At 37.2% G+C, this 23,293-nt stretch overlaps 1 protein-coding gene across 1 annotated transcript; it reads left to right on the plus strand.

The window, feature by feature from the left end:
* The first annotated feature begins 929 nt into the window (after positions 1-929).
* On the plus strand, positions 930-21,621 carry P2RY10 (P2Y receptor family member 10). The gene is made up of 2 exons (XM_004482216.3): positions 930-1,018; positions 20,568-21,621. Exon 2 carries the CDS (start codon positions 20,616-20,618, stop codon positions 21,597-21,599), a length of 984 nt encoding a protein of 327 aa, XP_004482273.1. The 5' UTR covers positions 930-1,018; positions 20,568-20,615; the 3' UTR covers positions 21,600-21,621.
* The last annotated feature ends 1,672 nt before the right edge of the window (positions 21,622-23,293 follow it).

Here is a 23,293-nt window from a genome sequence, read left to right on the forward strand (position 1 = left end):
ATGCTTATCACACAGAAGGCTCTTTACAACTCTAGGCTCTGCTTTGTGTGGTTACTTTACATGTCCACAGAGGTTTGTGTTGCTATGTGAGTCTTATTTATCAGACCTATTGTCAGACTTGCCTGAGACTGTAATCCCCACTTATATGATCATCCTTTATTTGCAGACTTTTGAGGGCATCATAGATATTGTACATAAAGACCAGAATCTTACTACACTGGAGAGAAATTGTTTAAACAAAAATATTCATTTTTTATTCATCTATTCTTTGAATATTCATTTTTTCATTCATTTCCTCACTTATTCATTCAACAAAGCATTCATGAAAGTGCATTGTGCTAGACTAGTTGGGAATTCACAATCGTCAGACATTGTCTCTGCTCTCAAGTAATTACAGTATAATGAGGATAGATATGTACAAAAATAATTACAGTACAGATTAGATTGTGAGCTTTGAAATGAGAAATGTGGGGGAAGAGCACTCCAGATGGAGGAAACCGATTAAGCAAAAGTAGTCCGAGGGCTGCTAATACTTACTTGTATTCTTAAGGTTCTTTCAACCTTTGCCCTTTAGACCTTGAAGGTGTTGCAGCTCTTTCTTATTCCTAGGTAAGCTGTACACAGATATTGCCAGAAAATAGCATCTTACCATGGAGTCCACTGGAATAATCCGAAATAGATATGCATGTGGGTAGTGGTGGAACGATATAAGGCAAAGAGCAGGAAGGAAGGCTGGTACAGTCATTGTTGCATGCACAGCCTTTGACTCTCTGCTCTTTGAATTTCTTTGCATCATTAAAATAAAGAAATAAAACTTGGTTGGCGTCATGCACTCAAGGGACTTAATTTCAGTCTGTGCAAGTAAGGTTTTTGTGGTGAGACACCAAATGCACTCAACTTCCTCTTTCAAAAACAAATTTGTCAGTTATCAGCAGGAATGCTGCCACCCAAAGTTAGACATTTTCACCCCTAGCTTTCTGCAGAGAAACAAGAGTGCTAATTCCAGCTGAGTTCCAAGGTAAGTTTCAAGTTAGGGTCTAGGAATTAGTATTTCTCTGTGGGAGTATTGGGGCCAGGGTCTGAATTCAAAACATACCCTGGTTTCTCTTATCAGACTTCTCACAGCAGGGGCTAAGGTGATTTCAGTTGAGTCTGACCAAGAGTACAAAAATAAAGTTAATGCCATTAGTCTCTACCATTACCCCAGGAGCATAGGGTTTATAAAGGCAGCTCACTCTTTGCTGAGGTTTCTTTGTAGGGTGAGGCTAGAAAAGATGGCTAGAAAAAAATGGTAAGAAAAGAGTGTATTCAGTGAGATTTATTGGTTCAACTTGGTGTATTGTCAGTAAAAAGGAACTGTTTTATTGTTTTTATATTTCAAGTAGATTAAAGTATGTATTTGTGGGAAAGAAAAGGAAATGTAAAAAGATTTATGCGTTATTTTGGTCACATGGAGAAGAAAAATTGCATTTTACATTAAATTTCTGTTGTGTGTAGTTCGTATAGTTGCATAATTTATGAATATTTTTACATATAAGCTCCTTGCTTTGGAGAATTTAACTTTCAGATACCCAGAGACAGATAATAACTTCTTCCAGGAGAGAAGGAAAGGAAGTCAGAGAATACAATTTGGAGCTGAAAGCGCTATTAGTGATAAAATTCCTTTATAACATAGATGGAGAAAATGAGAGCCAGTGAAAGGAACACAGAATCACCCAACTATTTGTTGACAGAGATGGACCTAGAACCTGTTCTGAATCAAGTGACCATTAAACTACTGCAGGCTGCATTTTCCAGAGAATACTGTAAATGTATATGAGCCTATCAGTGTTTAGATTAGAAAGCTAGAAAATATCCCAGATGAAATGTTTGGGTGAAATGATTCTAGAGTCTGCACAGAGTGTTGCAGAATCTTGATCCTTTGTAAGCTACTTTTTCATACATTGGGCAATAGAACCCAAAAGAGAGGTGCATATCATTTCATTTATTGTTTTTTTTATCACTCTGAATACTAGCACTTCTCTGATTCTGAACCCAGACGGGATGTCCCTGAAGGTGGATTTTGCACAACTAGGGAATTTATCCCTTAGTCATTTGGCACAGTAAAATTATTCACTGTTGAAAGTAGGTGACATGCGGGTATATTGGGATGCAAAATGGCCTGAACGATACTTAGAATCAGGTCATGCATTTGAGATAATTATTTCCTCAATGGCCCCTGTTGAACATGGCTCCTTCTTTTGTCAAAAAGTATTTCATTTTGGTCTCAATTGGGAAAGTTGTTAATTTATAGGTATACAGACCACTTCAGTGCTAACAGAAGTGTATGGTAAGACTCCTAGTGAAATTGTTTAGTCTTTAAAATATATGAAACTAAAATGTGCTGGCTATATTTTTTTCTAACAAATTTTCCCTTGTTCAAATTAAAGACCAATTTAAGTTGTATTAAAAAAAAAGACTCCCAATGAAATAATTATTTTCTGGGCAGTTTTAGGTTGCCAGTTATGTTTGAGGTAAGTCAGTCATCCTAAAAGGCAGGTCAGATCATAACTCTCTGTCATGACTCTAGCAAAAAAGGACAAAGCCTGTCTATTATGGAGCCTGCCCACCCTTCTAAGAGTTTCATTAATTAGAGTATTGGGTATGACTGGCAGGGGGTGTCTGCTTTATTTCAAAACTGTTAGCCAAAAGGTCTGTTTACACTTCACCTCAGAATATTGTGAAAGGAAGTTTCCATCTAATATCTTTTCACATGTATTGTAGGAAAGTGATGAAATGGTTAGATAAATATACAAGGAGAAAAGATGTTTGGGTTCTAGCTCAATTTCTAACAACGACACCCTATATGGCCTTGGACAAATAATTTTTCTTCTCTGGGTTGCACTATTCTCACTCAGAATCAGTGGTGAGGGCTTGGAATAGTTAGTATCCAATTTCATTCCTAGAAATAAAATTATTTGAATCTAGGCTGCTAGTTACTTCAGAATAGTTCTAATTATGATGTAATGAATAATAGGATCATGACAGGAAAATATTGCTAGAGGATAACTTCTGGAAATAGTCAAGATCTCCAAGGGAACCGAGTAATATTTGCCAATGTCCTTTATATTTCTTCCATATAATGTTATCATGAGAGCTTCAACTTTTAAATGGCAGACAAATGTTTTGTAAGTAATTTCCTTATTTCTCTTCAAATGATAAAACACAAGCAGAAACCAAGGGAACTGGTCTGAAATCTTATTTCCACCATGGCAATTTCTCTCGATCAATATTTCTCAGTATTTTAAAACTAATGTTCGCTTTAAGAAATATAAGAATCTCACTAGAAGTTTATTAAGAATTTGCCTCTGTGAATCAGGTCCTGGCAACCTAGGAAAATCTACCCAATGACAATGATATCTTCCAATTACTGTATGTCTAAAAGCCTAGAGTATATTTTAGATTTGAATGTTCATCAATTTATATTTGAAGAAAATTAAGTATATTTTGTTTAAAAATACATTTTTATAATAAGTTGAATGCTTTTTTAAGCAATGTATTTTCTATCCTCATAGTTTAAGAATTATTTTTCTAAACCTTCTATCCAGCTGTCATAACTATGCTTTTTGGGATTTCCTAAATCCGGAAGATAGAGTATCTAACCAAAAGCTCTTGGAGATATTCTGTTTACAAGTAATGGAAAAACATACTAGCATTTATTGAATGCCTACTCTATATCAGACTTGAAAATAGGTATTTTCACATACATTTTCTGTTTAATTTTTATAATGACCTATGTTTCCACTTAGCATTTTAAAATTTATTTTTATTAGAGAAGTTGTAGCTCTACATAAAGATTATGTAAAATTCAGAGTTCCCATAACCTCCCCTCAAACACACACTTTTCCCTATTAACACTTTGCTTTAGGGTGTTACCTTTGTTTCAAATTGATGAAACTATATTATTTTTTATATTATACTATACTATTAAGTATAGCCCATGGTTTGCATTAAAGTTTACCACCTGTGTTGTATGATTTTTGAAAAATTCTATTCTAGTAACACATAAACAACATAAAATTTCCACTTTCGGCCACATTTAGGTATCTTTGTGGTGTTAGTTATATTCACAATGTTGAGCTAACATTACCACCATCCATTACCAAAACTCTTCTATCATCCCAAACAGAAACTCTGCACCTATTAAGCATAAACTCTTCCTTCCCTTCTCTCACCCCAACCCCTGTATTCTAGTTGCTGAGTCTATGAATTTGCATAGTCTAATTAATTCATATCAGTGAGCTCATACACTGTCCTTTTGTGTTTGGCTTATTGCACCAACATGATGTCTTTAAGGTTCTTCCATGTTGGCACATGTATCAGGACTCCATTCCTTTTTATGGTTGAATAATATTCCCTTGTATGCATATATCACATTTTGTTTATCTATTCATCAGTTAATGCACATTTTTAAATTTACCATAATGAATGGTCATACTGCTTTGTATGGCTGCTGCACCATTTCACATTCCCACCAACAATGAGTGAATATTCACAGCTCTTCACATCCTTTCCAACATCTCTCAATTTCTGTTTTTTAAAGGTAGCTATTCTAGTGGGTGTGAAATGCTATCACATGGTTTTGATTTGTATTTCCCTAATGGCTAATGACGTTGAGCATTTTTTCATGTGCATTTTGGCCATTTGTATATCTTCTTTGGAGAAATGTCTAATCATGTCTTTTGCCCATTTTTAAATTAGGTTTTTAGTGTTTTTGCTCAGTTGTAGGATCTTTATATATTTTGGATATTAAGCCTTTATCAAATATGTTGTTTCCAATATTTTCTCCTTATCAGATATGTTGTTTCCAAATATTTTCTCCCTTTGTGTAGTTTGTCACTTTACTTTCACAATACAGTCCTTTGCATAAAAGTTTTAAATTTTAATGAGGTATCATTTATTTTTTTCTTTTGTTGCTTTTACTTTGGGAGTCTAAGAAACCACTACCTAATACAAGGTCCTGAAGATGTTTCCCTACTTTGTTTCTACGAGTTTTATAATTCTGGCTCTTATATTTAGGCCTTTGAAACTTGTTCAGTTGATTTTTGTATATTGTATAAGCTAGGGGTCCACCTTCAGTCCTGGAAATAGAGATCAAGTTTTTGCAACACCATTTGTTGAAAAGACTATTCTTTCCCAATTGAGTGGTCTTCACTCCTTTGTCAAAAATCAGTTGGCCATAAATATGAGGGTTGATTTCTGAATTCTCAATTTGCTTCCCTTGGCCTGTTTGTCTGTCCTCATGGCAGTACCACACTGTTTTGATGACAGTGGTTTTGTAATAAGTATTAATATCAGGAAGTGTGAGCCCTCCAATTTTGTTCTTCTTTTTCTAGATGACTTTAGATATTCAAGGCTCCTTACTCTTCCATGTAAATTCGATAATTGGCTTTTCCATTTCTGCAAAGAACGTTGGAATTTTGATCGAGGTTGCATTGAATTTGTAAATTGCTTTGGGTAGAATTGACATTTTAACAATATTTAGTCTTCCAATTCATGAACATGGAATGGCCTTTCAGTTATTTAGGTTTTTCATTTCTTTTATCAATATGTTGTTGTTTTCTGCATATAAGTCCTTTACCTCTTTTGTTAAATTTGTACCTAGATATTTTATTCTTTAATTGCTACTGGAAATTGATTTTTTTCTTGATTTCTTCATCCAATTGTTCTTTACTAGTATACAGAAACACTAGTGAATTTGGATGTTGATCTTGTACCTTGCCACTATGCCAAATCATTTATTAGCTCTAGGAGCTTTGCTGTGGATTTTTCAGGATTTTCTTCAATTTTTATATCTAAGATCCCACATGGATGATGGATGTGATTCTCTTACTTGCAGTTGTAGGCACTCTCGGTTCCCTGGTGATTTATGATTACTTTCTATGCATTTGCATTCAGTATGAAGTGGAATTACATACCAAAAAATCCAATACAGTAGTTCTGGCATTTCTAATTACCAAAATGGTTACACTTACCAAAGATCTTTAGTTCTTTATGCTTCTTTGAAACAACACTTAAAGTTCTTTACTTTCTGTCTAAAGAAATTTTAGCATTTCATATAGGACTAGTTTAGTAGTGATGAACTCCCTCAGCTTTTGTATGTCTGGGAATGTCTTGATCACCCCCTCATTTGTGAAAGAAAGTCTCATCAGATATATAAAATTCTTGCTTGGCATTTTTTTCTTTCAGCTCTTTAAATGTTTTCAACCCATTACCTTCTAGCCTCCATGGTTTCTGATAAAAAATCAGCACTTCATCTATTTGGGACTCCCTTGTAGATAACATATTAATTTTCTATTTAAGCTTTCAGAACACTGTGCTTATCCTTTGCATTTGAGTGTTTGATCAGTATGTCATAAGGCATATTTTTATCCAAGTTTTTCCTGTTTGCTTTTCTTTGGGCTTCTTGGATGTGCATATTCACCTCTTTTTCTAAATCTGGGAAGTTTTCTGTTATAATTTTTTTCTGTCACTTTTTCTTTTTCTTCTTCTTGGAGATACCGTAATGCATTTATCAGTAGTCTTAATGATATGCCAGAGATCTCTTAGGGTAGTCTATTGTTTTAAAATTCTTTTTTCTTTTTGCTCCTCAGCCTGTCTGATTTCAATTGTCTTGTCTTAAAATTCATGGATTATTTCTTCTGCTCTCTATTCTGCTGTGGAAATCATCCTGGGAATTTTTAATTTCATCTGTTAAGGTCTTCAACTCCAGTAATTTTGTTTGTTTGCTTTTTAAAATTTCTCTCTTTTTTGAGATTCTAGTATTGTTCATTGTTTCCCTGATATCCTTAGTTTTTTCTCTGTATTTTACATTAGCTCCTTGAGCAAACTGAAGATACTTTTAAAAGCCTTTGTCCAATATGTCCACAGTATGGTCATCTTCATTGTTGTTTTTTTAAATTTAATTTTTATTCTCTTCTTTTGGATAGGTCATCATTTTCTATTTCTTTGTTTGTATTATAATATTTTGTTTCAAACTGTGCATTTTTAAAGTTTTAAAGTGTTAACTTTTGGGTTTATTCCTTGAGATTACTGTTCTTTGGTTTGTAATCAGCTAGTGATATGACAGAGATTTTTTTTGTGTGTCAGGAGCTAACAAAACAAAGTAAATATAAGTAAAACACAATTTTCCCTGTCATTGCCTTCTTGCCTCCATGGTTTTGGATGAGAAAGTAGCACTTAATCTTATTGGGCATCCTTTGTATGCATCATTTTTCTCTTGATGCTCTTTTGTATCTTTGACATCCTTTATCTCAACTTCTTTAGCTTAGCTAAAGCTGGAGGCTTAGCTTGTTCCTTTGACTGGGCCATTTCTTCCTGTTTCTTTGTATGGATTGTCATATTTTAAAATTTTTGTTGGTGTCTTGGTATCTGATTTAGTAGGTGTATTTATTCTACCTATGGTTTCTCTCTTTGGTGTATTTCTTTCTAATTGATTGGTTTTGTGCTACACCCTTCTTCGATAATTGGTTCAACTTAATTTGGAAGCTATAGTGGCTTGTGTTTAGCCAATTTGAATTTTTTCATCTTTTTCTTGCCCTTTCTGCCTTGGTGGTTATGTAATAGGAGCCAAGGTTGTAGTTGGTACTGTAGTTCCTAAAGGCTGAAGTGCCTGCATTGCCCCAGAAACCAATGATGTTTCTTCCACCTCTCAATCTTGCCAGGGGTAGAGACAGAATCATCTATGTGTGCAGTAATCCTAGCCATGCAGTAGTACAAAATGGACTGTAGTTTTCAAGATATAATGATGAAGCTTCAGTGCCCCTTCTGCTCCTGTCTGGGTGGGAGTGGATTTACAGGTGTGAGCAGGAAATTAGGTCGTGCAGGTCAAAACTGACCACAGTTGGCAAGGTAGACTGATGAAGCACTGATCCCCATTTTCTCCTGCCTGTGGTGGGGATGGACACTTAGGAAGGCCCAACAATCTAGTCCATGTGGGCTAAAACCACCTGAAGTTGCCCATAGAGGTTGAAGAAACACTACCTCTCCCCTGTCCTATCAGGGATGGGAACTGAGCCACAAGTGTTCAGCAATCAAGTCTGTGTGAACTGAAATTGCCTATAGTTGCCCAGACAGGCTGAGGAAACACCAGCCTCCTCTTATCCTATCAGGAGGTGGGAATGGCGCCACAGACACCCTAAATTCAGGCTATGCAGGCCAAAAGCTACTACAGTTGCCCAGAGAGGCCAGGGCAGATTCCCCTAGCATCTTTCCTGCTGAAGATTGGGCTGGAGCTTAGGATATGGCTACAATCTGTCCTGGGTGAAAAGAAGTCCATCCCTACCCTCACTGTGATTTTCAATGAGCCCTACTTCCCCTCATGCCAGGGATATTGTTTAAATTGGGTATCTGGTCTCTTTATGACTTGGACAGTTTCAAACCTTAGCTGTTCTTAGAATTAGAATTTTTTAAAAAAGATTTATTTATTTATTTATTTTTCTTCCCTTCTCCCCCCCGCCCCAGTTATCTGTTCTCTGTGTCTATTTGCTGCATGTTCTTTGTCCACTTCTGTTGTTGTCAGTGGCAGGGGAATGTGTGACAGGGCACTCCTTGCGCGCATCAGCACTGCATGTAGGCCAGCTCCCCATGGGTCAAGGAGGCCCAGGGTTTGAACTGCGGGCCTCCCATGTGGTTGACAGATGCCCTAACCACTAGGCCAAGTCCGCTTCCCTAGAATGACTTTAGCCAACCAAATTTACTAATCAGTAGCTGAAATAGATGCCTGACTGTCTCTCTCCCCCTCATTTTTGGAAAATGTAGCTTCTAGCTCCAGTCAGGGTATATCTCCCTAGGTGGCTTGCACCACCACTGGGGGATGGGTACCAACGTTTTTGGTGTGGAGTGCTCTACTCATCAGTCTTCTCTACAGATGGACAGTCTTCTCCTTCTCTTCTTCTAAGGATGTTGCAGGATGCTCTGCTGGTCTCCTGGGCTCCCCAAACAGGTGGTTTAGATGGCTCTGGTGATTACTCACTTCAGTGTAGGTCAAGCTGACTCTTTAAGTTCCTTACTCTGATGCTACCTTGCCCTTCCTCTCTCCTACCATTTTTCTATATTTCCAGTTCATTTTCATAATGATCATCATTTTACAGGTAAGGAAACTGAACCTTAAAGCTATGACTTGAGTAATTTCAGACTAGACAGCCACTAATTGTGTACAAATAGGAACCCTCAGTCTGCCCAAAGATCAAGACTCTTTCTACTTAGAAAATACTGCCCCAAGTGCAAAATAGTATCTAATTAGACCTTAATCTTAAATGATTAAAATGCAGCAAAACTTATGTCTGGAAATTAAAATTAAACATAAAGATCTTAGTTTAACCATAGGCTAATTGCTTTAATTCATTTTAATTTTTTAATTTTTTTTAAAGATTTGTTTTTTTAAAATTTCTCTCCCTTTCCCTGCCCTCCCCAGTTGTCCACTCTCTGTGTCCATTTGCTGTGTGTTCTTCTGTGTCCGCTTGTATTCTTGTCAGTGGCACCTGGAATCTGTGTCTCATTTTGTTGCATCATCTTGCTGTGTCAGCTCTCTGTGTGTGCTGCACCATTCCTTGGCAGGTTGCACTTTTTCCACCTTGGGCGGTTCTCCTTACGGGGCACACTCCTTGCGCACGGGGCTCCCCTATGCTGGGGACACCCCTGCATGCCCAATGGATACGGCATCTGCCTACCACATGGGAGGTCCAAGATTCAAACCCAGGGCCTTCTGACCCCTGTGATGAGCTGGCCCACATGCAGTGCTGATGCATGCTATAATTCATTTTAAAGGTAAATTTATTTTTAATTTCCCTAATTCATAGAAAAATATCTAGACCTACAGAATATGTATAAATTTCTGATATCAAACATTGTTACTTGAAATTTATTTGAAGTAATTCAGGAAATTGTAGTTTGCAATTCCAGCTGCTCTTTTTTTGCTCTTGTTGTGAGAGTTTGAATGAATGGCAAGATCCTCATGGGAATCACACTGGCAGGGACAATACCTGTGAGGAAATTAGTGGCTAAAGGAATGAGAAAAGGTAACATAAGCAAAGTTCCTAAATCACCTGTAAAGGTTGTCCCCCTAGATAGTACAAGATACACTTTTTGCCCTTTTTCCCTATTTCATTTCTCTTTCTAATCCTAAGATCACAAGCCCAAAGGGTGATGACATCCTCAAAGAAAATAGAAGTTAGTTTGATAAACATGTTCACTCAATGTTGTTAATGACTTGAAGGTGAGGGGTGAGAAGAGTGAGAAGATTGCAATGATGGATATTTGCAAAGCATTACTGGGGAAAGAGCAATCATCTTGATTCCAGAAGTCTAGATTTCATACTTCTTGGTAATTTACCTGCTAATCTTAGATATTCAGATATATAAGACCACTTCTTGAGTCTCAGTTTTCTCATCTGGAAAATGTAGGTGATTTTCATTGACCTAATTATTCACAATATTTCTTTTAGCAATGCAATGCTTTCCTGTGATTATTAATGTAGTAATTGTTCATAAAGTGGATATCACCTGGTTGGTTACAGTAGTGGCACCTATATTAATAGAAGGGACATGATGTATTAGTTGAAGCCAGTGGTTGGGAGAGAATAAGTCCATAAAGTCATGGCAAGTTAAAGTTGTAAAGGAGTTTAAGGATCATCCATTTCAATTTTTTAAAGTTTTACTAATGAGAAAAAATGAAACCCACAGAAGTGATGAAGTTTGTTTAGGGAAACACAAAGAGTTAATATTTGATCAGGTGTTAGAATACAGTGTTCTTTTCAATATGCTCCAATGCTTTTGAGTTTTTCCCATATCACAATAATTCATGTCGTATTCAGCTCATTCTTTTTATAAAAAGATTTTCCAGTATTTCCTCCCACAGATCACGAATGGTTTAGGTTCATATGCAAAGCTCCATTAAGTTCCCTGGTTTTGAAACAACACTACCCATATATCTGGTGGACAGCCATTTACCTTATGGTATAGTTATAAATGTGTTAGAACTAGAACTGATAGCAATGTCTTCTTCAACTTTAAGAATGGTCTTATCCACACAAATGCCACTTTAAAATATTTTTCATTTCATGCAACAGGATATTTAGATAAGGATAATTCCAGATGTTTTTCTGCTAATGAAGAACTATCTGTTTTATTACAAACAAAAAAACATAACTATAACTTTGAGAATATCACTTAAAACAAATTAGCCTCCATTCTTTGATCTGTAAAATGGGTACAATAATTAACTTGGTCCTCTTACAAGGATTAGAGGTAATATATGAATAGCACTTAACTAGTGACATACAGGATAAATATGGAAACCTCTTGGACTTAGTATTTGACTAGGGCTTAAAAGTCTCACACAAATTCTAATGGCATTATAATATGCATTCAGTTTGGTTGTATCTTTGTGAAACTACAGCATAGACATGGTTGGATGACTGAAATTTGCCTTTGGGTAGATGTTATTGATACCCACTTAAGCTCAGTTCTGAGTCATATTTAAAAACCCGATATACCTATGAATTCTGAGACAAAATTTAGGTATTTCAAAAAATAAAGCATTCAGTGATCAAATTCCTACTTAAGATACAGAATTCCTGTAGAATTTCAGATAGAAAGTTGATATTGAAGGCTTTGAAGCTCTTAGGTATCCGAATTTCTTAGACTCCAAACTTATTAACTTTTTTCTAACTGCAGTTTCCTCAGTAGCTGTGGGCAAAATACTGTGATTGTTGCTTGGGAGAGTAGTTCATGGGAAAGATTTTGGAAGTCAAACTGCCTGAGACACTGCTGATATATGCCCATTATTTATACTCCTACCTTTATCAACCAATATGTATGAACTGGATTCATTATTATATACTTATACTCTACTAAGCACAATGTGGTATATGAAAGTTTAAACAGCAGGGTTTGACTTAAAGAGAGATTCCTTTTTCTTATTGCAGCCTATGAGTCCAAAGATGTTCAAAGAAAAAGGAACTCAGAACGAAAAAATGTCAGGTGAGATGTGACCTTGAGAGAAGAGTGAAATATTGACTTTTGATTTGTGCTTCAGGTAGAAAGGAGTTTGATGGAATTTTAGTCATAACTGTATGCCAATCTTCACTATTTGGGACATCCTCAGAATCATACTCTGAAAGTGAATATTTTTAGCTCATACCTAGTAGCTGATTTTCCTGCTTTGATTATTAGATTAGAGCTCTGCATTGGCCATTTCCTTCAGGGATTTGCTCTGTCAAGTAAACACTTTTTCAAGAGAAGAGCCATTTCTCTCAATGGCCCTGACAATTGGGGTAGGTAGCACACACCCTGAACAAACCACCAAAACTGGGGTTACCAAAGGGGCATTTATTATCTCTAGGTGTGTGGATCAAATCCACAGAGCAAAGTGTAACATTTGAAGGTGTGATATTTTCACAGGTTATAATTCTGTCTGGTCATTGTTGTTTGGGTGACCCTGGTTAGCTGAGTTGGTTATGCAACCTTAATAAAGTTAAGTCCTTAGGATTAATCCCCACACATGTCAGTCAACATCAGTTGTTTTAATAGTAATTTCCTAAATATACAGCTTTGTTGTATAATTAGGGATAGAAAAAGAAATTTAAGACATGACCTCTAACTTTTCAAACCTCACAGTCCAATGTACAAGTATCCACAAACAGTTAAAGTATTCAAGAATTATCATGAGGCCGAATATATATTCAGCTAAAAATCCTTTTTAAATGATTATTGTATATCAGGCATTCTGATAAAATTCCCATTTTAGCCACTTTCAAGTACTCAATTTAGTGGAATCAATTGCATTGACAATATTGTGCCATCTCATCACAAACATTCATTACCCAACATTCCCATCACTTGATTTTAAGAAGACAAGCCTTGAGGCATGTACATCAGTTATAAGTGTTTTAACAATCCATGCAAGAGAAAATTATGATGTGTTGGCCTGTTATTAGAGAGCCATAGCTGGGAAAAAGGATATAAAGAGGAAGGGTGAAATATACATATATATATATATATATATATTTATACACACACACACACACCAAGGAGGATTATCTTAGGGATTTGGCCCTTGTTACTGGATAGATGGCGATGGATAAGTGACAGGTCAGGAAATATGTTTTTGACATAATCTTTTTGAGACATATGCAGAAAACATAAATGGGAACTCTTCTGGAAGTTTGACACATAGGTCTAATACCTTAGAAAGATGAGGTCTGAAAATAGAGATGAGGTCAGGGTACAGGAATTCATAGAAGGTAAGTGGATGCTATTATTCAGGAAGAGGATGTTGGATAAGAAGAAGAAAAGAAAAAGTTCAAAAACAATATTGAAAAGCTAAGCAGAGGGAAAAAAAGAAGCTTCAAAAAAGACTCAGAATGAATAGACAGATGCTTAAGAGGAGAACCAAGAAAGACTTGTGACTTGGAAGCCAAAAGAAGGGAGCATTTTAAAAATATGAAAGTGGTTAAACTATCCAGGATAGCAGAGAAGTTCTGCATGATTTAGCAACATGATGGTCACTGATGTCCTTTGACAAAACTGTTTTGGTGAGCTGAGGGAGTATGCATGCCACCATGAAGTTCATTGAAAGATAGATATACAGTGAAGAAAAGGAAGAATAGTGTAAATAACTCTGGTGGGAAGGTTATTTAAGAAGACAGTAGCAAAGAGCTCATACTCAAGAAAATAATTGTTTGGTGGATTCAAAGTCTTGAGAAACATCTAGCTGAGAATGGTGAAAATGATGGTCCAGAAGTGAAAGAAACAAATAAATGAAAGAGGACACTGAGGAAGGTAAGAGAAGATGAAATTGAGAGCATGGGAATTCTTGAGCACCAGGAAGGAAGGTTATGTTGGGAAATAAGAAGAGTACGTCTGTAGGTATAATTGTATGTGTTGGGAATGTGAACGTAGTTTAACTATTTCTAAACCAATAAGCCCAATTATCTCTGTGAGGTAAGAGGTAAGATGATCTTCTGAGAAAAATGGGGAAGGGAGAATAAGAGAAAGGAGGAATCTTTAGCAGATTTGTGAAATTGCAGAATAGCCATCAAGGGAATAAGAGAAGTTAATAGCCAGGGATGTGCAAAAAGAGACTGGAGCAAAAATCTTAGGTTGGAGGTAAATTTTGTAGTCGTGCTAATCCAAGACCCTGCTATTTTAATGGAATCTTCCAGCAGTTTGGGTAGTTAAGAAACAAAATGGATTGTGGAATTTATCTGAGGTTAGGGTCTTGCCAGGCCGATGTAGCTGAAAAATGGGGTGCAAGGAATTGAAGGGTTCTTGTATGAGAGTGGTTAATCTGACCAACTATTTCATCTAGACTGGGTAGGGAATAATGTGAGATAAGGAATGTGCAGGGTTACACTAAGAAAATTGAGATGATTAGAAATTTAAGGTTTCTGGGTGTTTATGATGCAATTTAGTATGGTGCAGTTTACAGTGGAGTTCAGTGATCATACTGTTAGAGAGAGAAAACATTTTAAGATTTAGTAATTGAAGCTTGACAGAGAGCAAAACTTTAGAAATCAGTGGAATAATGAAGGGGTGAATTGGTTCAGATAGTCAAGAAAGATAAATGAAGTTAACTGATACATGTGAAAGAGTTTTGGAAAAGTGAAAAACTCTCATAATTTTATTATTTATCACATATTTTCAAATGAAATTATCTTTGACTCCTCAGCCAAAAAGTCTCTAAAACTGGTTAATTACACATATAACTTATACTGGAAATTCTAACATTCCTGCCTAATCACTCAGAGTTTATTCTTTTATTTTTTATCTTTTTTAAAAAGATACATAGAATACAAAACATTACATTAAAAAATATAAGAGATTCCCATATACCCCACTCACACCTCCCCACTCCTCCCACACCAACAACTTCTTTCATTACTGTTGTACATTCATTACATTTGATGAGTACATTTTGGAGCATGGATTATTGTTTATGTTGTAGTTTATACTCTCTCCCAGTCCATTAAGTTGGTTATGGTAGGATATATAATGTCCTGTATCTGTCCCTGCAATATCATTCAGTACAACTTCAAGTCTCAAAAATGCCCCATATCATGCCTCTTTTTCCCTTTCCCTGCCTTTAGCTACTCCCATGGCCACTGTCTCCACATCAATGATACAATTTCTTCCATTGCTAGAGTGACAATAATTCTATAGTAGAATACAGGTAAGTTCACTCTAATCCATATTTTATTCCTCCATCCTGAGGACACTGGAGTGGTGATGTCCACTCCACCTCTAAATTGAGAAGGGGCTTAGATCTCTCATGGCTGATGGATGGAATTCTCATGCTTGCAGCTGTAGACTCTCTCAATCCCCTGGTATGGTGATTGCCCATCCTCAACTCAATGTTAGCTGACCTGGGTAAATCCAAAAATTCAGAGAGTACGTGTTGCAAATCTGCTGAGGCTGAGGGCCTAGCTGGCACATAGACAGTCCAGAGATTCCCATCTCCTGAGCATACAACAAACCCACCATCAATCACAGGTTCAGTAAAAGTGACAGAAGAGGCATGCATAGAAAGGTCACATCTGAGTCCAACTCCATCACACTCAGGAGCACAAATTATAAAGTAGGGCCAACAGACAAAGCACTGAACCTCAGAGCCATCTCTCATGACTGTAGGACCTGGGTGTCTCCGTAGTCCTCAGCAGCACCCCTACTTGGGGTTGTATGTTCTTTGGCTGTCTCTGAGATCCTGCTGAGATGTGCATAAGCACAACCCCTCTGATGACTTCCCAGGCAGAGCTTATTTTTTATCACCTGAACAATTGCAGCAATAAGGTGATTAATTATCCTGGTTTAACACTGAAAGTCCCAAATCCCAGGAAACCCTCCATCTTGGGTAAACCTGGAATGCTGGCCAGCCTACAAACTCCCAAGTGGCTTGGATTTCCTCTCTCTGATTTCTCATCTTTCCACATTACCTGCCACCCATTAGCTAGAGTGATTTTTTTCTAAAATACAGGTATGGTGATATCATAACTCTTACAAAATCTTTCAATGATTCCCCATAAAGTGCATTCAAAACCTTCCATTATTTAGTTCCACTTACCTTTATAGTCCCTTTTACCTTCCACTAATTTCCCCGTCTTACCTTCAATTCTGTTCTCCCAAACATCTCATGCTCTGCTCCATCTAGGCTAGAATACATAGTCCTTTCTATAGTCAATTCATGTTTACACCTCAGGGCCTTTGAATATAATTCATAAAGCCCTGGGAGCCTTTTCTCCTCCTCTCTTCTGCTTGTGTCCTGCCCATCACTGCAAATGCTTATTGAAAGTTGACTTACACTTTAAGTTGTACTTGCAAATCTCCTCTTCTGACTGGATTTATTTCTGCTTCCACAGAACCTTTCTTATTACCTCTTTCATTACCTATCTTGGCAATTTATTATAGTAAGTTATTCTTACTATAGTAAGAATTCTTACTATATAGTAAGTTATTCTTACTATTCTTTCCCCCAAGTGACTGTAAACTCCTTTAGGTCAACAAGCATGTATTATTTTTTCTCAGAATTATCCCACAACCTTCATCACCCTTAGCAATTAACATATAAGACACACACATAGCAGAATGTCTTTTTCTGGATGAAATTACAATTATTAATTCTAAGTTGAATGGTATTGATAATAACTAGTGTAGGTTATTTTTGGAAGGTGATTTTGAAAAGATGGGACTCATGCCCAGACTTGAAGGATGGCTAAGGTTTAAACAGAATAGTGGATAATTCAGGCAAAGTCAACGTTATCTTTTATTCTGTCATTTCTATTTTTTTCTCCATCTGTGATCTTAGAGGGGCAAATATGGGAAGGTAGATGGCTCAACTCAAGTGCCATCTTCTCTGGCTCAAAGTGCTTCTATCTCTCAGAATTCTATGGAGGCAGCCTCTCGTGGAGCAAAAAGCAATGAATACAATGCCTAAAAATCTGGCAGCTACTCCTAGTTTCACAGTGTCCTAACTCTGTGGCCTTGATCAAGGCACTGAATCTTTCTTGAGTTAAAAATATGCTAGGGGTATTGGTATTATATATCATACTTAACTTACAGGTCTGATGCTGTGCTATCATGGGGAATTCTCCTCAACATCTATGTCTTATTTCAGTCTTTGTGTTGTTGGAGTTATTTAAAACATTTCCCCCACCAGAGCAGAAGTTTTTGAAAAACAGAGACCATTGCTGATGATTCTATAGTTTCCACAGAACCTAGCATGGGGTTCATAGGATGGGGCATATAAAATATGTATTAATTGAGTAATGATCTCTAAGGTCTTCAGAGTCACCTCCCAAACATGTAAAAAGTAAATAAGGCTATTTTTCCTTTTATGTTTACTTTCCAGACATAGACATTGGAGACTGTAGATCCAGCTTCCTCAACCCCATTCTAACTTCCATGAATGGGTTGATAGGAAGTCATTTGCTGATGATATAATATATGATTACAATCAAAAAGAGTGAAAGTTTGAGATACCTTTGGAAACAGATCACAAGGAGTCCTCCCTTCCTGAGGTTCAGATAATGATGTCCATTGTACTCTGAGACCTTGGGCTGTGCTGATATCTACCCATATAACATATCCAGTGAGGCAACTGCTGCAGTAATCAAATGGAGAGATAACAGTGGTTTGGATGAGAGTGGTGACAGTAGAACTGGAGAGTTGTTAATAGATTTGAGAACTTTTTGGAAATGATAATCACCTGGTTTCTCATTGGATACAAAGGAAATGTAGTGGCAAGAGTGGGCATGACTCACCAGTTTTCAGCGTTGGTGTCTGGGAGGTGAGTCAAGGCAGTGATTGAGAAGAAGAGCATAGGTTCAAGAATGAATCACCTACAGCTTGCCTTGAGTAGTCCAGTATCATGCCTACTTATGAGAAAAGAACCATAGACATGTCTAGATTGAAGGGTAAAGACACTGGAAACCCCAAGGGAACAAATCATCCCAAAATATTGAATGATAGAGCCAGAGAGAGAGAGACAGAATCAGGTACTGAAACCAAGAAAAAAAAATAGTATTCTGCCTTAAAACTCTTCCATTTTGCATTTCCTTGTTATCTCTAAGACAGTCCATATTTCTGCCCAACCACACATAAATTCTCCCCACTTCTCCTTATCATGGGGATTTTACATTTAATTGTCACCAAACAGACTTGGGGAAAACCCTTCTCTACCCCCACTTCAGACTGGAGAGGAGAAGAGATTTTGTAAAGCAGGTCATGCAAATCAGTAAGCTCACAATGAACTGTGAATTTCAGAGGAATAAGAACCCACAGCAAAAAGGAGTGTGTGAACTTGACCTCTAACTTGCTTTATGCCCTAATATGGCTCTGTCATTTAACATAGGGTTGTAAGAAGGACATACTGGTTTTCTAACCGAAACTTTCTATACCAGTGAAGCAGGAACAAATAGCCACATCTGTAAAATGCAGAAGTGGAAGTGTGATTTGGATATGTGTGAGTTGTTCCTAGTTCTTGCAATTATGATGTACTTGGTTTGTCTTCCCTTGCTCACTCACAGCCCTTGTGTGGTCAATAGTAATTGAAGTTAAAGAAGGTGGTGGGCAGCATGAGGTGGCCTGTATATGCACAGATGTTTAGATCTATCCTGATAGCGCAATTAGAGAAGAACTGGTGTTATTAGATCATAACATCCTATTATGAGATCAGAAAGGCCTACTCTATCACAGTGTGCCCTACAGATATCACCATGAATAGTATCTGAGCTAGCCTCATTTTAGTATTAATAAGTAGTTCTTCCTGCACAGGGAAAAAGGCAAGTGGTGTTTGGAAAGAGCATAAAGAAAGCCAAGCATGAAAGTTAAATCTTGTCTTTATCATTTGCTAGCATTGTGTCCCCAAACCATTTACTGAATCTCTCTGGGCCTTAGTTTCCTCAACTGCATTATGGTGGTAATACTAATACCTACCTTTAGAGTGGTTGTGAGAATTAAATTAGATAATGCATGTGTCAAAAATGGTAATTATTTCCCACCTCAAGTGTGAGGACAACTCTATTTCCCCCACTCAGGTCCTAAGTCATACGTACATTTGCAAAATGACTGCATGACTTTTTAAAACATATCTCATATAATAGGCCAAGTAGTAAGGGTTGAAAAGATTCGAAGGGAAAGTGAAATGCAGTCTTTAGAGAGATGGTAGTTCATAATGTCTCCCTTCTTTCATTTGCGAATTCACAATTTGGAGTTCTGTTCTTTTACATCTCTATTTCCTGGAGTGAATGAAATAGAGAACCATTCTTCTATTTATAAAAAGAATGTAAAACCAGTCCATTTCTTTGGTTTTGTAAACTTACTTGAAACAAAAACAAAATAAAAACCAAACAATTGCAACAGCAACAACAAAAGTCTTTACCTCACCTGAGGAAAAATTTCAGTTTTATTTCTTCCACTTTCAGTTTTCAATGCAGTGAACATTCCCAGATATAGACAGAAGATATGTATTTAAATTTGTCTTTGGGAGAAAATCTAATAATGGGGAGGTTAAGTATGTTGTCCTCCCTTTTGAAGTACCAAATCTTCCATTTAATAGCTGTGTTTTCTTAATAAACCCTTTTCTCTTGACCTCACTTCTATTAACTATATTAAGTAAAGGCTGAATTAGATGATTTCTCAGGGTCTTTCCAGTCTGAAATTCAAGTGAAATAATGAGGCTGTTGATTTCCTGCCATTCCTATCCTCAGGTAACCTGCGGATATGGAGTTCATAACTCCATGAACATACCTTGAGAGACCATAAAGATTACCTTATACTTTATATACCCCACATATAATGCACAAGAAAAATCACACTAAAGCAAAAAATATGATTAAAGGAGTCCAACAAGTTTTAATTCCTATAATTACTACTTTAATGAATAAAACAAATCAGACATTCAATCTAAAATTTATTTCAAAAAATGGTTATAATGACCCTATTTTGTTGGTGCCTTAAGTAATATCCTTTGTATAAATCTGCCACATTCCTGGCTATGGTCAGCATATTCCCAAGCCTTAAAAATTAGTGAGGAGAAGATTCCCTTGTTTCTTAATAGGGTTAGACCCTGGCTATTCACTATCAAGGCAGCAAAACCATTTTCTAGGCATTGAGTAGTCAAGAAGGGAAGCCAAGACCCTACAGACAATATAGCAGACAAAGGAGAGACAAGGGGATCTAAAATGTGAGACTGAATTCTTACCACTTCATTTCTGAGTGAGTGAGCAGAATTGGGTCTAAACAGGGCTTGGGCCAAGGCAAACTTTGAGGCCAAGAAAGTAAACTCAAATGCCAAAGATGAAACATAACATACCTATGGATGTGGTAGGAATCTGGGAGGGCAATTGGGGGGCAATGCCATGTCTCCTTAACTAATTCATTATAGGACTATGGACCAGCCTCCCTGAGCCTCTATTCTTCATCTGTAAGTGGATCCCTTCTAATTTTAATATTGTATGTCTTTTGAAGTATGAAAAGCAGAGTTGGTAATCTAAAAACCTGTTTTACACTTTTTTTTCTTTTTGTTTTGGGCAGGGACAATACATCATAGCCTACCTTGGTGAATATACTGAAATATTCAAGATGAATAGTAACAGCATCAGCAAGGGCGAATCTGACTGCAATTTAACTGTGACATTTCAGTACTCCCTCTATGCAACCACCTATATCCTCATATTCATTCCTGGTCTTCTGGCTAACAGTGCAGCCCTGTGGGTTCTGTGCCGCTTCATCAGCAAGAAAAATAAAGCCATCATTTTCATGATCAATCTCTCTGTGGCTGATCTTGCTCATGTGCTGTCTCTACCTCTCCGAATTTATTATTACATCAGCCACCACTGGCCTTTTCAGAGAGCCCTTTGCCTACTGTGCTTTTACCTGAAGTATCTCAACATGTATGCGAGCATTTGCTTCCTGACATGCATTAGCCTTCAGAGATGTTTCTTTCTCCTTAAGCCCTTCAGAGCCAGAGACTGGAAACGTAGGTATGATGTGGGCATCAGTGCTGCCATCTGGGTCATCGTGGGGACTGCCTGTTTGCCATTTCCCTTCCTGAGAAGCACAGACTTAGTCAACAACAATGAGTCCTGCTTTGCTGATCTTGGTTACAACAAAATGAATGCAGCGACTTTGGTTGGAATGATCACAGTTGCTGAACTGGCAGGATTTGTGATCCCAGTGGTTGTCATCGCATGGTGTACCTGGAAAACCACTATATCCTTGAGACAGCCTCCATTAGCTTTCCAAGGAATCAGCGAGAGACAGAAGGCATTACGTATGGTTTTCATGTGTGCTGCAGTCTTCTTCATCTGTTTCACTCCCTATCATATCAACTTTATATTTTACACCATGGCAAAGGAAACCATCATTAGTAATTGTTCCATTGTCCAAAGCACAATGTATTTCCACCCTTTTTGTCTGTGCCTTGCAAGTCTATGCTGTCTTTTAGATCCAATTCTCTATTACTTCATGGCCTCAGAGTTTCGAGATCAACTATCTCGTCATGGTAGTTCTGTTATCCGTTCTCGCCTCATGAGCAGAGAGAGTGGTTCATCAATGATTAGTTAAAAATAAAGTAATATTTCATTTATGGCTTTGTTTCCTCATATTTTTTGTCTTCTTCCAAAAGTCAAGAATGACCAGACAGCTAAGTCCTCAAACTGTACCTTGAATAACAAGAAAAATAATTGTTCAATTGTGTGGTGGTCATGTACATAAGAGTGTGATGGTAGAAACAGAGTGTTACAAATGTGAGAGAGGTAGAGAAAATGGTGTTTTATTATTTTCTCTTTGGAAATTCAAGGCACTTTGTTTTTTATGAGATCTAGCTCAAGCTTTTACAGATGTTTCCAAGCAAATAGAAATTGTATGTTTTATTAAACATTTCTTCAGTAAATGTTATTGATAATATGATACACTAAACACATGAATCGTTTTACATGTAAGTTTTAGTAAATCTCTCTATCATATAAGAACTTTTATTTCTTGAATAAGAGTAAAATTATTCAGTCTTTATAAGAAATAAATGCACAGACAGGGGAAGTGAAGAGTTGAAGCAAATGTGTGCATAAGGTTTTGGGACTCAAAATTGTTACTAAAGGAAAAGAATAGGAATTTAGTTATTCATTTAAAATGCATTAAATATCTATTGTGTTCTGAGGTGCCACTGTGTCAGGTACTTTCTCATAGATCATTTCATTTGGCCCTTTTTAAAAAACCTATAGAAGTTTCCTTTACAAATGAATGAATGAAGCCTGAGAAATGTTAAGCAACTTACTTTGAAGAATATATTCATGAGCCAAGGTTTGTCTAGTATTAATGTATTATAATGAGCAATAATTTGGACAGAGGGGTTAGATTGTGCCACATCAGATTAAGTGCACCCACATCATTTCTATTACAAAAAACAGCTTAGAGGGGGCAAAGTCCCGCCTGAGTGAGCTGTTTTGGGAACCCACAAAACAAGAGGCTTCATAGCATCTATCCAGAGAGAGCTCAACTAAAAGATTGAATGCTCAAGTAAAAACTGTGAATTTCTGGTGCTTGAGGCTGGAGCTCTGTGATGGCAAAGCCCCACCCTCAGGACAGGGAGCCAAGGCAGTCCCTGACACTTGCTGATCACCCAAGTGGAGGAGCCATACTCCAAGAGTGGAAGGGTTCCGGTGAAAGGTGAAGACCGGTCTAAGGTATGTGGGTTCAATTGTCTGGACTTCCTTTTTTGAGCTTTGAGAAGCAAACCAGCTGGCTTGAGGAGAAACCAGGAAGAAGGGAGAGGCAAAGCTGCTGTAGCAGCCTAATTTCCCTAACCACTCTGGAGTCAGGCAATTAACTAGTCCTGTGCAACTCCCTTAAGGGAAGGGGACAGTAGGAAGAGCTTAATAATCTTCCAAGAACATATTTGAGGTTCCCTGCAAGGAGTGGGTGCTCTCAAAGAGACTGAGAGGCAGTTTTTTCTATGGTGAGATAAGTCACCAGGGTCCCATTTGAATTTCAAAAGGAAATCTCACACAGGCCATTGCTTCCTGCTGCCATGGGAAAAAATAGAATTGAAAGGAGGCAGAGACAGACTCTTTTTTTAAAAAAAAGATTTATTTATTTATTTATTCCCCCCCTCCCCAGTTGTCTGTTTCTCTGTGTCTATTCTCTGCGTGTTCTTCTTTGTCTGCTTCTGTTGTTGTCGGCGGCACGGGACTCTGTTTCTTTTTGTTGCGTCATCTTGAATTTATCAAACTGCAAAGAGTCAAACCTGACTGAGGGAAAGG

The sequence above is a fragment of the Dasypus novemcinctus genome, chromosome X (genome assembly GCF_030445035.2).
Source record: "Dasypus novemcinctus isolate mDasNov1 chromosome X, mDasNov1.1.hap2, whole genome shotgun sequence".
In the NCBI taxonomy this organism is placed as follows: domain Eukaryota; kingdom Metazoa; phylum Chordata; class Mammalia; order Cingulata; family Dasypodidae; genus Dasypus; species Dasypus novemcinctus.

Bases quoted from the DNA above. Each gene is read 5' to 3' on its own strand.
- P2RY10 (XM_004482216.3), top strand. From the start codon at position 20,616: ATGAATAGTAACAGCATCAGCAAGGGCGAATCTGACTGCAATTTAACT.